This window comes from Eutrigla gurnardus (genome assembly GCF_963514095.1).
Source record: "Eutrigla gurnardus genome assembly, chromosome: 14".
Classification (NCBI taxonomy): Eukaryota; Metazoa; Chordata; class Actinopteri; order Perciformes; family Triglidae; genus Eutrigla; species Eutrigla gurnardus.
This window is the reverse complement of record NC_139937.1, coordinates 25185774-25202549: the sequence shown is the minus strand read 5'-3', so window position 1 is coordinate 25202549 and position 16776 is coordinate 25185774. Positions and strand designations below refer to the sequence as shown.

General features: G+C 44.6%; 1 protein-coding gene across 3 annotated transcripts; it reads left to right on the top strand.

Moving 5' to 3' along the window:
• The first annotated feature begins 2107 nt into the window (after window positions 1–2107).
• thrap3a (thyroid hormone receptor associated protein 3a) lies at window positions 2108–16735 on the top strand. 3 transcript variants are annotated; one of them, XM_084026520.1, is made up of 11 exons: window positions 2108–2261; window positions 7243–7405; window positions 9675–10583; window positions 10953–11630; window positions 11732–11904; window positions 12469–12580; window positions 12839–12923; window positions 14139–14320; window positions 14408–14588; window positions 14675–14821; window positions 15198–16735. In XM_084026520.1, exons 2-11 carry the CDS (start codon window positions 7266–7268, stop codon window positions 15423–15425), a joined length of 2835 nt encoding a protein of 944 aa, XP_083882646.1. In that variant the 5' UTR covers window positions 2108–2261; window positions 7243–7265; the 3' UTR covers window positions 15426–16735. The 3 variants fall into 3 exon arrangements, with proteins under 3 accessions (XP_083882646.1, XP_083882647.1, XP_083882648.1); XM_084026521.1 differs by lacking the exon at window positions 2108–2261 and adding an exon at window positions 6915–7146; XM_084026522.1 differs by lacking the exons at window positions 2108–2261; window positions 7243–7405 and adding an exon at window positions 8679–8772.
• Window positions 16736–16776: the final 41 nt, after the last annotated feature.

The following is a 16776-nucleotide window of genomic DNA, read 5'->3' as shown; positions in this document are numbered from 1 at the left end:
GTAGGAAAGAAATGCAGATAAAGCTGCAATTTCACATGGAAACCGCACATATTCATGTCCAAGTAGAGAAAAAGATCAATGATTAACTGTGCAATTAAGATGCATTCAGAGAGTTTGAGTCATACAGAAGTCTATTAGAAGTTTAGTTTTCACTGCCAGCCGGCCCTTATTTGATCTGTTTTGATGAAACGACGTTGAGTTTATTGCAAATAGGATTTCAGCTGATTTCATATAAAAGGCATTCGCAGGACATTTGTGCACAATACGTTTCTCTGCAAAGACGAGCCTCTGCAAACTGATGGCTGCAGTCGAAACCTTCTAATAAATCTGCAAGTGTACGACTGAAAGTGCACTTCCTGCTGAAATATGCACTTTATTAGGCACATGTGTGCAGCCTAATGCACAACTGTTCAGCCATTAAAAAAAGAGGCATTTTTGATGCATATAATGTTCAGTTTTGTTGGCACTAGAGGTATTCATTAACTGACGTTTTGGCCAATTTACCAAACTTGATATTCAGTCAAATGAATGTAATCAAAGCTGAAAATACATAACTTTATGGAAGCGTATTTATAAAATATCACTTTTCAACAGCCTGACTACCGCGTGATAAAACAAATACGATTTATTGACGTTTTGTTTATTATAGATGAGGTAATAGTTAAGAGCTGAATACATTTATGATCTGGGATCTGTCAAGTCCAAGTCACATGATGACTCTGACTTTTTTTTTTTGGCATTGACCTATATCCGACGGAACAAAAAAAAAAAAAAAATGAAGAAGGAAGCCACATTCTATTAATAAGCAAATGAGAATACACAAGAATCTCGCGATATGATAGATGTTCTTAACACCCCACACACACACCGGTAACTTTATCTGTTCCCTTTAGGAACGTTTACTACCGTGAGGTTTATTCGGCCTCTCTGGCGGGATGACGTCACTAAAGGACGCGCGGCGCTATTAAAGGAAAACACCACCGCATTTCCATACTGAACTATGTTATGCTCTGATGTTAGACGAGGTGATACATACCTCCCTCTCCTCTGTGCGTGCACTCAATGGCTCTTGCGCGCACTCGGCGCAGCGCTAATTTGCTAGCATGTAGCTTGTCCCAGTATATTCCTTAGGATCCAAAGGGGGGTGAAGTTAGAAGCGACCAAGCCCTTCCACGTTGTCCCTATTTAAATACGGTTACGTGAGTAGTTACACGACCCAAGTTTGGTTACACAAAATGAAACATGCCAATTTTTCTAAGCGGATAACAAGGATAACTATATAGTATGGCGGAATAACAACTGGAAGCACTTCGACATCGGCGCAGTAATATCATCACTCCGCTCCCCCTCTTACTTCCGTCAATAGAACCTACGTGACCTGCACGCCGTCGCCTGCACTACCTGTAGTAGTTTGTGCACAGTTGAGGAAGCATCAGGTTGTAGTAAGATAGTTTGTGAACAATCAAACATCATGGTTATAACGTGCATCGTACAGGGTTGTGAAAACAAGCAGAAGGTATATAGTCCCGTCATGTTTTGAGTGATGATATTACTGCGCCGACGTCGAAGTGCTTCCAGTTGTTATTCCGCCATACTATATAGTTATCCTTGTTATCCGCTTAGAAAAATTGGCATGTTTCATTTTGTGTAACCAAACTTGGGTCGTGTAACTACTCACGTAACCGTATTTAAATAGGGACAACGTGGAAGTGCTTGGTCGCTTCTAACTTCACCCCCCTTTGGATCCTAAGGACAAGCTACATGCTAGCAAATTAGCGCTGCGCGGAGTGCGCGCAAGAGCCATTGAGTGCACGCACAGAGGAGAGGGAGGTATGTATCACCTCGTCTAAGATCAGAGCAGAACATAGTTCAGTATGGAAATGCGGTGGTGTTTTCCTTTAAGACTATTGTGTGTGTGTGTGTGTGTGTGTGTGTGTGTGTGTGTGTGTGTGTGTGTGTGTGTGTGTGCGTGTGTGCGTGTGTGTGTGTGTGTGTGTGCGATGAGTCTGATAGACAGCGATGAAGGCGGAAGGAAACATGAAGCCCCGAGCCGCACGGAGCGGTCACACCCCCTTTCTCTGAACACACACACACACACGCGCGCGCGCGCACACGCACATGCACACTTTGACATAAACTGCGCACAGCAGCACGGGCACACAGAAGAACCAGGGGAGAGAAATAGTCTTTAACTGGTTTCTGCGATATCACGCCGCGCTGTCTGAATGTGACGCGGCGACGCCGAACGACAACGCCGACCGGTGGGTACTACTTTCTCTCCCCTCCGTTTATGCTATTATTATATTTTACTATGACGTGGGAATGACTGTAAAGAAAGTGCCGTGTGTTTGATGACAGGCAGCATCGTGGGAAACGCCGCTGATAGTCGCTGCGCAGCGCTGGGGAGATATTCATGGAAATCTTTGCATTCTGTTTTAAAGTCACTAAGATTAATTTCTGCTTCATAATGATATTTCTGGGCTCAAATACAGCAAAAAACAGTATGAAAAGAGACTCGTTTGATCCTCGTTGTGAATGAAAGTCCGATGTGACGTTAAGCGTTTTATTCATAGATTCTTTCTGACGTTTTTTTTTTTACGTTTGATTGATGGGTCGTTATGATGGAGGGGAGAAAGCGAGGGGGGGGGGGGGGGGGGGGGGCACCGTCTATCCCATCCAGGACATCCCCCCCCCCCCCCCCCCCGGCTGTGATATGCTTCTCCTTTATGGGACGGTGATGTCATTTGACGTGCAGTAATAATGTCTGTGAAGTATATAAGCTCATAAGCCTGAGTCAGCATCTATATCTCAGACTTTATTTAATGGTTCAGGGATGGGGGGAGGGGGAGGGGGGGGGGGGGGCGGTTGCCTTAGTGGTGAGCCGGATGACTGTTGTGATTGCCGGTTTCACCAAGTTGTCCCTCCACCTACTGTCAACAACTCAACTCCTGACCCGAGACCAGCACGTCATACAGGGACAACAAGACCGCTCTCTGAGCGTATGTGCTTATCTTATTGGGTTTTGTGGTCCAACGTGAAGCTATTTCTGCAGTCCAGTGATTAAAAAAGTTAAAAAAAAAAAAACATTATCATGCAATTTCCTGTTGGCCCGTTGGGTTGCCGGATCACAGTTGAGGCTGAGTCTCCTAAATAAACACCAGCAGCACAAGAGAGTGCACACAAGGCAAAGGTGTGCCTGCATGCGTGTCTGCCACCTGTCTGCTGGGCATCATTTTGATCAAGTGTGTGTGTGTGTGTGTGTGTGTGTGTGTGTGTGTGTGATGCCAAGAAACATGGGAATGTCCAATGAAGTGCAGCAGAAATGAACTGGTCCTACAACATGCCACTCTTGATGAAACAGACGAACACCAACCCGTTCCTAAAAAAAGCATCAAGCAGAGACTTTGAAGTCAAAATGAAACTGCGTCACAGGATAGTGGCGAGTGGGCGGGGCTTAACATTGGGAGGAAGTTGATTTTAAATCCGTGAGACCTTCTCTACCTCTGATTGATGGATGGATATTATTGATTGACGTTGGATGGTACCTCGCTGATGTTTTTAAGGAAGAAAAAAACTACATTGGATTTTGATTTAATACAAATATATATATATATTTTTGGTACAATACAACCGGGGATGTGATCTAAAAACACCTATCTATCTTCTCATCATTGGCCCGACTTCTCCAAACAGACCAAAAATAGAGGACCTTTGGATGTTGACTTCCTTCGTGTATGTGGCAGAGTTCACAGTGATGACAGGCAGGTTGCCGCGGGCGACGCCGCGGTGACACTCCAGCTGTACGCCATTTTTCAGGCCAAAGTAGCCGAGAAGTCGCAAACTGTTGATTGCGGAGACAAATCCAATCTAAACCTCCCGCTGAGTGACACTAAGCCGCCTGTAGTCGGACTGAAAGTTAGCCGCAACCTTGGATCGCGTTTTCATTAATCAATGCCGAGCCGAGCGGCGTTCTCGTCTGTCACGGGGCGATTAGCGAGGACTAATGTTGCACAAACTCTGTCATTTAGTAACAGTAGCTCCCTGAAGACAAACACAACTAAGTCAACAGTCGTTTCGGACACATCGAGGCTATTCAAGGAGGAAGCTTCCCAACAAGGGAAGCCCAGAGGGTTTTATCTGGTCTTGGACAGCTCTGCTCTCCGTTCACCACCTCGGTGTCTTCAGGGAGCACGAGGAGACTCAATAACCCAAAGGATTGCTGCCAGTTGACAGTTGCTGTGTCTTTTTTTTTCCGAAATAGGGAGCGAGGGGTGCCTCAGGGGCATGTATAGATAGCAAATGTGATTCCAGCTGCCCCTGTGGCATCCGAGTCTTAATGATAGGGCAGTTGATGAGTGGAGTGTTTCTTTGAGCTGCGGATCGAGTTGCCCCACCATTGTTTATCTGAGCTACTTTTGCCATTACATGAAATAAACAGCTGATGAGGATTACACAGCTGTCGCTCCACACTCACATAAGGGAGGGAGGAGGGTTTAATCATGTTGTTTTGAACTTCTATCCATGTGAGAAGCATTATCGGTTTCACTATTTAAAAAAAAAAGACAAGGTGTGTGTGTGTGTCATACTTAATAATGTGTTTTCAGTCCTGCTTTTCAAGTTTTACAAATAGTTCCTGTTCTTCTTGTTGTAGTTCCTGGTAGAACCCAGATCCATTACCAGGGAAATAAGGTCAAGTTATGTTTTGCATCTTCCACCTGATGATACAAGTATTAGATGATCAACAAGCTCAAAGAAGAGTCCTCTACAGGCCGACTGGACTTTAAACCAGGAACAATGTTGTTTTTTGGGGCTTTTGATGCCGCATCATCAAGTGAAGGATTCACAGTGTATTGATATTAATAGTAACGTGATATCAGTGATTAACGATAGGGATGTCCCGATCCGATCGAATCGGCCCCCGATACTGAGTTTTTAAGGTGGATCGGGATCGGCCGATCCAAATAAATTTCATGGCCGATCCATATTTAATATTTCCCATGATTCCATTGTTACGTTTATTTGTCGTTGTTGTTCTATTGCATCAGCTGCCATTATCTAGTTGGAAAGTGGAGCGGTTGAAAAAATGACTTCCAAGAAGTAAAGTTTAGTGAAGCTTACTTGTATTTATTACTGTTGAATGAGTTGTAAAGGTACTTTATGTTGGATAGTAAAGTTTACCTGCAGAATATTCATATTATAGTTTCTAAGTGCTGGCATGTTGAACAACCAAAGTCCTATTTAACAGAATAAAGGGAACTGAATGAAAGATCAGATTTGTTTCTCATCTTATTTGTGAGAGAATAAAAGCCATTGAGCACAGCTTGGATGCCTGTATTTCTTAATGAACACGAAATTAAATGCTGTTTGGAATCGGATTGGAAGCTAAAAAAATAGATCGGGACATCCCTAGTTAACGAGCACACCGATGAGGTTTGGTAGTTGATGACGTGATTGGATCAGGATGTGACAAAATAATAAGAATCGACTCTGAAGTCCTCACAAGTTGAGTAAGACGCGTGTCAGTAAGTGTGTTGTGTGTGCAGATCTAGCAGTGAGTGATTAAAGGCCCGGCGTTCAGAGAGGCTGAAATCTCAGTGATTAGGCAGCCGACCACACAGCGTGCTGCTGGGACAGCTGCAGCTGGTTATCAATCCAGCATTGGCAACAAAGCTATCCCCACTCCAACTCCTTTTCTTTTTATAATGAATACAGAAGGCATGCAGGCACGTCTACTGTACATGAAAGTCATAATGCAACGCTCCGGTTTCTGCAGGAAACGCTTAACGGCCATATGAATGATAACACATTTCATTAAAGCTATTCTAAATGCAGAGCCATCCGTTAAAATGTAAAAGTTTTCCACCTCCAAGGCCAACTTCCTGTTCTCCACGAAGCAGAATGAAGAAGGTTGGCACGACTCTTTTATTTTACGGTTTGGCCGTCACCACCAGCACCACGTGCTGGAAAGGGGGCACACATCTGAATGCCATTCTTGAAATGTGCAGAGTAAGCTAAAGTGGCGGGTCTGTTGAGGCTGGACCTTCAGGAAATTATTCTCTGAAAGCCAAAAACAACAAGCTGCCAGGAATGAGGAGAGTGGGAAGTTCATAGAGCAAGAAGGGGGGAGGCGGATACATTTCAGTGCCCTCCAAAATAGTAGCAGTGGGATGCACACTGGGACCATCATGCGATAGCGTGCGCTGGTTTTTAGCGTGCGCTGGTTTTCAATGTCATGTGCAGTCGGCAATTTCCTCCTTCCAAAGTCCCGGTAGAGGACTCTCATCATGAAAGAACATTTATTTGATCCCTGGCGTGTCCTGCAGGCCGAGGATCATATGTCGGAGATAATGCCTCGTGCATCATCGGATGCTCCCGCTATAGAAGGAGTCGACAACATCCCTTTGAAGTAAAAAAAAAAAAGTGCACGGTCCAGAAGCGAACATCTCTGCAGATTGACAGCAGATCATGAACCACATGCAAATCCCGACACGGTGAAGTGGCTGCAGAGGGAAACCAACGCAATGTTTCACGACTTCCTCAAAAATTCATTTGTACGACATATTTTGACCTTTTACTTTGGCGGGATTCATAACTAGATGGGAAGTATGGTGTGTTTTTGGTGTGTGTGTGTGTGTGTGGCTTGGAGTAGACTTGTGGGCTAATCCTTCAAAGAAATGCAGTGGCTGAGATAGTAGTGAACATGCTGTCTTTTCCTTTTTTCCAACTTATATATATATATATATATATATATATATATATATATATATGGAGGAAATGTATGACATATCTTACCTATAACCGTGTATTACTATATTATAGAGGGCGCAACAGTTACGTGGTCAGGTGACCGCCGCGAGTCCGCCCTCTTATGCAAATGAGCAGTGACCAAATAAAACGGGTTCTGTTTGGATGCCTTGCACTATCGCCTTCTTCCTTTTTCACAGCTGTTGGTTTCCTCACTCAGCTTTTGCACCAAGACCGCCTTTTAAAGGATCATCTCGGATGACTCATCGCCATCGGGATATTGTATTTCACAAATTTTCAACTCTTGGCTCTCCTCAAATGCGTTTTTATCTTCCGTGATAATTGATCATTCAATTGTCCACTCAGATATTAATATCCATACGCAGCCAATGCCTTGAAAGGGTAATTAAAAAGCCAATTCTTTTTTTTGTGTTAAACATGTATTGTTTTCTGTTTAAAAAGCCTAAACGCCGTTCATACAACCTCTTTGTGTGACAGTTTGAGGTGGCCTGGCTGCAGTGATGTCCAGATCCACGAAATCCGCCTCGAGGTCACGGAGCCGCTCGAGGTCCCGGAGCCGCTCGAGGTCCCGCACGAGGTCCCGCTCCACCTCCCGCTCCAGAAGTCGATCCAGATCCCGGACCAGGAAGCGCCACTACCGGTAGAGCCCCACTTTCTTATGAATAATCTGTCATCTGTGGTCAGAGATCCACTGTTTTGCTTTGATTGTTGAAAAATGTATTAAATATTTTATTTAAAGGACGAATGCCTGGATCCGCCTAATTCTTAAAGCTTGAATTGTGATGAAGAAAAGTAGCAGCAGGTGCAGCAGGCAAAGTGCTGCCTTCGTCTTTGATTATCCAAGAAAAAGTGCAATATCATGTTACGAAATATTATTATTATTATTACTATTATGCACAGATATCTTCCTGCTCTTCCACTTGAATTCCATCTGGTGAATCTTATCTTAAAGGAGGTGACCATGAAATGTGCTGGTGAGAAATTGACATGCAGGTTTATTTGTGACACAAGCAGCTCAGTGCGGCGTTTCCTGTTTGTTTCTTGATTTCTGGACTTTGTTGCTTTGGTTCTCAAGAACTCACAGAGCGTCGCCTCTAGCATATTAAATGGATTTGGGTCGGCGTTGGCGTCTGCACAGAGAGGAAATTGATGTTTTCAAAACGAGGTCAGCTCCCGGGTTTGTGACTTAAACTTAAGTTGGAGTGAATATTAACGCAGTTTGGGTGCGTGGAAACATTTTCATATTGAGAGCTGACCTCAGTGACATGAAAATATTTTGTATCAGGCCTTTGAATCGAGATAAGAATGTGTTGTCTGTTGGTTTGCATGAATAGAACATGTTTATCTGCTGGCTATGAAAGAAAAAAAGAAGTGAGGCTTCACGCCTTTCGCTGTTCCTGGCAGAATGGCTGCGGTGTGGCAATAAACCGGCAGGGTGGCTCATTTCCTGGCAGTGTCACTGCATGTATTAAAATTAGCATAAGGAAGAGACATGGAAGGAATCTCATGGGTTAATCTCCCCGAGCCCACCTTGCACATGTGCAGAAAGGGTTGTGGTCGCACTGAAACTCTGCAAGCCCAAAATGTCGCTCAACCTTTATGGGTGAAAAACAACATTCTGGCTGGTCTGATGGCCTGAAACCTCTCACTGTCAGCATGTCTCACTTCTGTAGTTAAATGGGTCACATATGCAGACTCTGGACTTTGTAATGGCATGTTTAATAACAGAATCTATAGTGTTGATTATACGTTGGACCATTAAGATGTCACTATCTGCAGTAGTTTGTGGGTGAAGAAAAATCCCTGAGCTGCTTGAACAGTCAGTATAGCTGGCAAACATAGAGTCAATGGAGTGAAGTTTTTTTTTTTTCCGCTCTCACATGGTCCATGTGACTGCAGCTCCACCAGAGTCGGCCAGAGGAGATGTAGTATCTGTAGCTCGCGCTGTGAGAGTGCAGCGCTGCTCGGTGCTCTTTAACGCTGTATTCCAATGCAAACACACACCAGGTGAGTCTTCTCTTTATGGGGCGTTTTACGTGGCTTTGCATGTAATGTAATCTATTTAGAGCATTACGTTGTCGGCTTGTATTCTTTCCTGAAGATGTACCGTAGCTGGAGAGGAAAATACTGACTAGTTTGACGTCTCACAGTAGATTTGCTTTCATTCGTAATCTCAAAGACGCCGGTTGAAAGTCTTTAAAAGACTGTTTGGAGCCCGTTGGACTGATTTAAACCACTAAAGATAACATGCTGTGTCAGAGTTTATAGTCTTAAGACTGTGTTTAAGATTCAGGCTCAAGAGTATGGCAAAGTTTTCCTTTCCATCAGAAGTGCAGCAGAGCCACCATGTGGACTAGTTGGACCCTGAAGCCTGGCTCTGCACCAGAGATGTAGCGGTGGAACAGTCCCTTTAAAGTGCTCTTTTTCTCTTTATTGGAAGAACAGTCAACGTCAAAGATTGTTTTTTTTAATACAGAGAGATAAATGCTTACATATACATGCCTGCCTACACAAACGTAACACACTGTTCAGTCAGTGTTGCATCAGAGATGTTAAAGTCCCAGTGAAACCGGAGACGGAGCTAGATTAGCTTCTGTGCTGCGGATATTCCCCCAGTGAATGTCTGAGTGTTTGAGTGGTGTACAGTTACAAACCCTTCGCTTTCCATTGGACTGCTTAAAAACCAGGACGGGCTTAGAATGTGCAAAATGAGCTACAGATGCCGGCGGCTTTCCTTTTCCAGGTGATTGGATTGTCAGACATTCACATAAATAGCTGCACAATTAACTTTGTGTTAATTGGTGATTTTTGAGTCGCAGGTTTTGGGGTTGCATTCCTGAGAAATTCCTCCAAATCTTTGGATTTTATTCTAAAAAAACACATTTTCTCTCTCTGCGTTTCGTTGACAGCTCGAGGTCTCGGTCGTGCTCCAGATCTCGATCTCCAGCTCACAACCGGGAGAAGAAGTATCAGCGGGGATACCAGAACGGACGGGAGTTCCGGGGCTACCACCGCGGCTTCCGGAGGCCGTACAACTTCAGGGGCCGAGGGCGGGGCTACTTCCCACGTGGACGCTACCAGCGTGGAGGCGGGGGCGGGGGCGGCGGCTACAATAACAACTTCCGCCCGAACTGGAAGAATTACAAGCATTACCCTCAAAAACAACAACAGCAACAACAGCAGCAGCAGCAGCAACAGCAGCAGCAGCAACAACAACAACAGCAGCAGCAGAAACATTCACGAGGACGCCCTCAGAACCTGCAGCAGCGGGCAGGAAGCCCCGCTCGTGGTCTCTCTCACCAATCCGACCGCTCATCCTCGCCGTTATCCAGACACTCGCAGCATTCTTCCTCCTCCTCGCACTCCCCCTCTCCCAAATGGAGGCCAGCCTTGTTGCTGACTAACTCCAAAGATGGAAAGGAGGAGCTCTCCGCCTCCAAGGGAGGAGGGGGAGACGCGGAGCAGCCAGCGGAGGTGGTCGGGGCGCCGTTGCCAGGAGACGCCAAAGATGGCACATGCGTTGGGAAAGGCGAGGGGAACTGGCCGGTGGCGGCGTGCAGCCCAAAGAGAAGCAGTCCTTTGGCGAGCGCCGCTGTTATTGTTGGGCAGAACAGCCAAACTACAAGCCAATCTAGTCGTTCCCCTAAAATCACTGAGGTCGGCAATGGCGCCCCCTCCTGGAAGACGGTGTGTAGTTCATCCTCGGCAAGAAAAGCCTCACATGAAGGTCTGAATCCGATGCTTTCCAGCTTTGACTTCTTCTCCAACGAGGAATACCTGGACGGAGATAAAACAGCCATCTCCGTCGCCTTCAGACAGTAAGACTTCTCTTTGGTCACATTTATTTTTGGATTCTGTGCTTGTATTTGTCCAGCATCTAATGTGAAGTGTCTTTGAGTACCTAACAAAGCTAGATAAGTCATATTAATTATTATTATGAAATTATTACTGCACGCTTCATTAGATATACAGATAAAATGCTATGATTATTGCTCAGGTGTCATTTACTCCTGCATACTGCTGTTATTCAGGGAGATTCAAAATATTAGACTTGTGATTTAACATTTTATAGATAAAAATAAAAACAAGCCTACAATCTTTTTTCTCTGTTTTAGGAAAACGTACTCTTGTCAGATTTGATTATTTGCACGTTGGATGCAGGTCTTTACCCGTTTGTCTTCGTTTAGGTTTTTGGAGGAGCAAAATAAAAAAGGTAAAGCTTGGGGAAATGGCAAGAACACACAAGCGAATGATGTGAATATGGAGCAAGGGAAAGCCAATAGCAAAGCCAATATCCCCGAGTCGGTGTCCAGAAAGTACAGGGAGGACACCGACGGGGAAGTGTCCCTGAACAGCTTCCTGAAAGCGTCTCCTTTCCTGTCCGCCGACGGCGAGGAGGATGAGGAGATGCTCGTCAAGCCCAAAGCAAAGCCGCTTCACAAAGACTGGCACAACGGGGACGAGTCCTCTAAGCCAAAGGTCACCAAGGTCACCCACTCAGCCCGCGAGCTGTTGGATGAATGCTTCGGCAAATGGCCGAATGTGTCGTATTCACAGGTGGCCAACAGTGACCTGGAAGCCATGGCGGAAGACATGTACCTCAGTCGGAAGCAGGAGAAAGCGGCGGCCATTGCTGCCGCCTTCTCCAAGAGGGAGTTGGCGGGAAAATGCGAGGAGGCGTCCCCGGACGTGGGCGGTAAAGCCAGAAAGATGGCGAAATCGCCCTCTGCCCCGTCTCCCACGGCAACCCTGAGGAGGAGCTCTGACAGGGAGCTCCGGGGGGAGGACTCGCCGTTCATGTCCTCGAGGAAACAAGAGGCAAAACTCAATGTCAGAATGGATTTCCTCGGAGACAGCCTGATGAGGTGAGCATCGCGTACTCCAGATGTCACATAAACTCATGATACTGCTTTCAGAAGGAAATAACGCAGCAGGTTATAAATGTTTATCTTCTCCACATTTTCAGCTCTTCTCATATTCTGGCCGAGGAGCGACAGCTGTCTCAGGATCTAGTGCAGGCCTCCAAAAAGGATCAGGAGTTCCGCTCCATCTTCCAACACGTTCAGGCGGCTCAGTCTCAGAGGAGCCCGTCGGAGCTGTTCGCTCAGCACATCGTCACCATCGTCCACTACATCAAAGGTGAGGCCTCGTCTGCCGTCCTCGCGTTAAAGGGATGCTTCACCGGTGCAAACGGGAATCTGGATTCAAAGTGGGTCATATATGGAGTCCAAATGTAAACATGAATTGAGAATTTGGTGCTTTCCTGACGAGAAAAGGATGCTGAGATAGCCACGAACATCCAATTGGAGCACAAGACCTTTGAAAATCCCCTTCTGGTCTGTAACAGGTCTGTAGTCTCTTTTTTTGTATTTTATCATTTTCCCGATGCAAAATGAGGATATTTGCATCTCCCGTCTCTGGGAAATGAGGGAATGAAACACGACCATTCAAACTACCGGCTTCCAAAGCTTCATGCAAATGGGTGAAGTATCCCTTTAGTACATCTATTATCTGTTTTTTTTTCCAACTTCATCACAGCTGCAGCTTCTCTGCAAACCAAAGCATCGTCATGTTCTGAAGCCGACGAGTCAAACCAAAAAGCTCACGAGTGTTTTTATTCCTGCAGCTTAAAGAACGGATGGAAAACCGACGGCACGATCACTTTCTCCTTTAACGGCTGCGTTTACTGTTTTCCCTGCACAGCTCAGCACTTTCCGTCCTCTGGAATGACTCTAAATGAGCGCTTCACCGTGTACCAAAGACGCGCCGCAGAGAAGGAAATGATGAAGCCCAGAAAAAGCCCAGAGATACACAGGTAGAGTCGCCTATTGAGTGACCCTCTCACCTTCAGTGTGCTGTGGCTTCACCTCCTCTTTTAACAGCTTTCAGGTATTTCTCTCACCTTTCCTCCCTGAAAAATCAACTGTCTTGGCTTGTTTGTTGTCATGCTGGGTGGAGGTCAGTTTTATTTCCCCACCGTCGGTTTTCCTCGTGTCGTCCTCACTGCTCCACACACTTCTGTCGTTTCCTGGATTCCTTATTAAATCGTCTTAACTGTGTTTCTCTCTCACAGGAGAATTGATGTTTCGCCGAGAGCTTTTAAGAAACACTCTCAACTTTTTGAGGCGATGAAAAGCTCAGAGGATGGCACTTACAAGGTGACTGAACATTTTGCAGTATGAAGTATGTTGGGACAAAACAAAACAGAACAAACAACGGGCGAGCGAGACAGATGCCTGTAGACTGCACTCTCCGGGGGTGAAGCACAGTCCAAAGAAATAAGGCAAAATAAGGCACTTTGACTATGTTGTTTGGTATATATCGCCCTCGCACACGGTGACTTGCTTAGACTGCGGGCAAAAGCCTGACCGAGGCGAACGAATCACATAAGTTCAGAAAATGGAAGCCCCTGTGCCAAAGCCATATCAGAGGACTCTAAGAGATCGTCTTCGTAAGTATTCTTTAACAAAATAAGGAAGGAAATAACCAACAGCAAGCCCTTTATATGTACACCCCTTAACTTTCTGAGTAAACACCATATCCCTTTATTGTTGCGCATGGACTCATGAGGCGCAAATACTACTAAAATATACAAAACCTTATTAAAATGAACAGTCATATCTTCTTTTTCTTCATTGTTAAAGAGCTCAACAGCTATGAAGCTACTTTACAGCAACTATTTCCCAAAGCACACCTTTAGTCTCCCACCTCACCGGCAGCTATTGGTTTCATTTCCTGTCCGTGCAGTATGATGATGGCCTTTCAGTGACTTTGAACTTGTTTGAAACAGGAAATACATCACTGTGTACATTCAGGGATTGTTTTGAACCACGCCTCCGAAGCTCCGATGTTAAAATGATGTGAAAATATGGGAATCGGCTGAAGAGAAAAGACAAACGAGCGAAGGATTATGTGAAATAAGCAGATTCTTGAAGCCTCGGATGCTGGATTTCCCCCCACAAGCATTTGAACGCACCAGTAAGGAGGTTTTCCAAAAACATACCCTTCTATAATAAGTTTAAACACAGCTGACTACATATGGACAACAGTGATGGATTGCCTATCTGAAGCAACGTTTTAAGTCTTCTGAAGTTGATTTTGAATATTTAAATACCTGCTTTGAAGGCAGCAAATCTAAAAAAGTGCTTTGGAGAATGGTTCAGATTTTAAAAAAATATTCTAGAACATGCAAAACTACGGTTTGCCCCTTTAAGTGCACTGGGAAATTCAGTCCAAACCAGCTTGGCTGTTACCCGAGTGCCCCCCCTACTGTTTAGTTTACAAACCAGCTTGGCTGAGAGCAGTCTGATAGCATCTCCATGCTAATCCAAAGTCTGTCCACGACGTTGTGTTCTGTGTTTTTATTTGCTCAGGATGCCCCTGAAAAAACGAAGGGCGACCAGATGGACCTTCGTTTGGATATTGAGCGCCGCAAAAAATATCCCACCAACGACGAAGATTATAATCAGGGTCGGGGAAAAGATGTGGGAGATTCCCCAGACTCTAGCAGAGACAGATCCGTGGAGAAATTCACCAATTGCCACGAGGGATCGAAGTATGTGGAATCTCTACAAAATGTGATTAAAGCTGTGGCTCGTCTACCGCCGCGAGGAACTGAAGGACGTGTGATTTCTCCTTTCAGGAAAAGTAAGAAGAAGCGCTCTCGCTCAAGTTCGTCCTCCTCCTCCTCGTCCTCCAAGTCTCAGAAGGAGGATTTGCCCCACGGAAAGCCTGATCCCAATGATAAAGGCTTTGACAGGGACCAACTGGGTCAAACGGAGGTACAAGGACCGGAGGGAAGAGGAAAGCCGCGTGGAGGATTTGTAAGTTTGGAGGTCTGGTTGTGTCGCGTTACGCCATACATGACTTTTTGCCCCTTTTATACCCTTGTTTTTGTGTCTGATTCCAGCAAGTGCGGATTCGTGGAAGGAGCTGGAACAGAGGCAACAATCAGGGAAACTGTTCTCTCAGTAACACCATAGCAAACATGGCAGTGCCCCCAAAAAATGAAGACTGGGACCCGGAGTACACTCCCAAGAGCAGGAAATACTACTTGGTACGGTTTAGAGCTGGTGATTTTCCTTGAAAATACTATTTGAATTTCATTCCATATTATTTTTCAATATTCAAATTATATTCAAATTTGTAATGCTCAAATTCAGCCTATTATTTATATCAGCTACATTACACACGTTTATACATTGCCAATGTCATTATCGGCAATGTGGTTGTTTTACTTCCTGTCCACTAGGGGGTGAGATTTTCTAACGCAAGACAACACGTTTATAAAAATAATTTCAGTATTCGATTAGTATTGATTTTTTTACTATTCAAATTATATTTGATTCCCAAATTGCATTCCAACAGCACTAGTAGGGTCCAGATCCAGATCCAGTTTCTGCTTCTTGCAAATGTTTCTCTTTTTCTCTCAGCACGACGACAGAGAGCGAGAGGCAGAGTACAGCCGAGGCCGGGGACGGGGTGGCTTCTCGCGTGGGAGGGCGAGATTCATCATCCGGAAAGCCACCGGGGGCGCCAACGCCAACGGTCCCAAATGGGCCCACGACAAGTTCCCGATCAACGGGGAGCAAGGCGGCGCCTGCGAGGAGGCGGAGCAGGACCATAAAGAAGGAGGAGGAGTCGACGGAGAGAATACTTGAGTGGTGGAGCGGTGGTGCTGAAAATCTTAACATTTTCTTCTTCTTCGCTGTTATCTGACTCGGTGTTTTTTTTTTTTATCCAACACTATGGATTCATAAATGCAGATTAGGACTCTTAATCTGATGCTTTTAATCTCAGCGTAGGAATCTCACTCTGATTTGACAACGATTTTCCACATCGGGGATAGAATTTGTAACTAGTAGGAGCACTGTTTAAAGGTGAATTGCTGTTTCTCACAACTAGTCGGATTTATGTTAACATGCTTTTTTTTTTTGCTTTATAAAAAGGGAAATGTTTCTTTTCTTGCAGTAATGACAAAAAAAAAACGACTTAACTTGACATTTGTATTTTTTAAGTAGGAAGAGAAAGTGAACATAGATCAAATCAGCTTGTGCCTTATAATTGTGCAATTGAGTAAATGTTTTGTTTGGGTTAAAAAGGTGAATTACCGTATCGAAAAAAGCAGGCCGTTTTTTAAGCCGCGTCTTATCTGGATTTTGACAGCAATAAGTACACTGTAGCTCAAGATGACATAAAAAACAACCCCCGATCTGTCATGGGACCAAACTGCACGGGGTCAAAGGTCAACTGTCTTTCATCGTCTTTCAACAGCCGACAGATCTACAATACCAGCTGGCACCAAAGGAGAGACTGTTATCACGAGGACAACTTTACATTGAATATGCTGCTCATTCAAACACGTGGCTGTCAAAGATTTCTATATGTAGCTCTTCGCTTGATCTTTGACACCACTAATCAATGCATAATATTGATAGTGATTATATATATGTGTTTTTTTTTTCTTCTTCAAAAGACATTCATCGTTTTTGTACCTGGCTATAGGCGGGATTTTGTCTGTCGAAGGAATTTGCCGTAGACTTTGATGTGTTTTTCGCCCCCATTCGCTGTCGCCATGGCAACCCTTTTCTCCAAAACGGTGATTTTAAATCAGTCGTGAAGATTTCAGTGAATTGTGTTCAACTGTGCCAACGTTGTAACAGAAGAGGCTCAACATTTGCATTTGTTTGGAAGTAGTTATTAGAGTCTATAGAGCAAGAGATCCGAGAATAAGATTTTTATGCGTTTTAAATCTGGGATTCGTGGCTAACTGGCCCATAAAGTTGAATCACATGATTCTTGTGCCTTGCTGAGACTCCGCTGGTCTTATTTGTACGATGAAGACCTTCAGAATAAGATTCACGTTTAATCGTTTAAAAGGGTTACCTTTTTTATTTTTAAAAATAGGTGTTGTTACCGTTTGTTTTTTTTCCTTAGAGACTGTAAATTAAAGAGACACTGATGCTTTTAATATTCGCCTCGCTGTGTTTATTATTGTAATTTCTATAAGTA

What these genes read in the sequence shown, in the direction of transcription:
- thrap3a (XM_084026520.1), top strand. Translation starts at nt 7,266, where the DNA reads ATGTCCAGATCCACGAAATCCGCCTCGAGGTCACGGAGCCGCTCGAGG. An exon ending in ACCAGGAAGCGCCACTACCG is followed by an intron (nt 7,406 to 9,674) that starts GTAGAGCCCCAC and finishes TTTCGTTGACAG; the next exon opens with CTCGAGGTCTCGGTCGTGCT. An exon ending in GAAAGCCGCGTGGAGGATTT is followed by an intron (nt 14,589 to 14,674) that starts GTAAGTTTGGAG and finishes GTCTGATTCCAG; the next exon opens with CAAGTGCGGATTCGTGGAAG.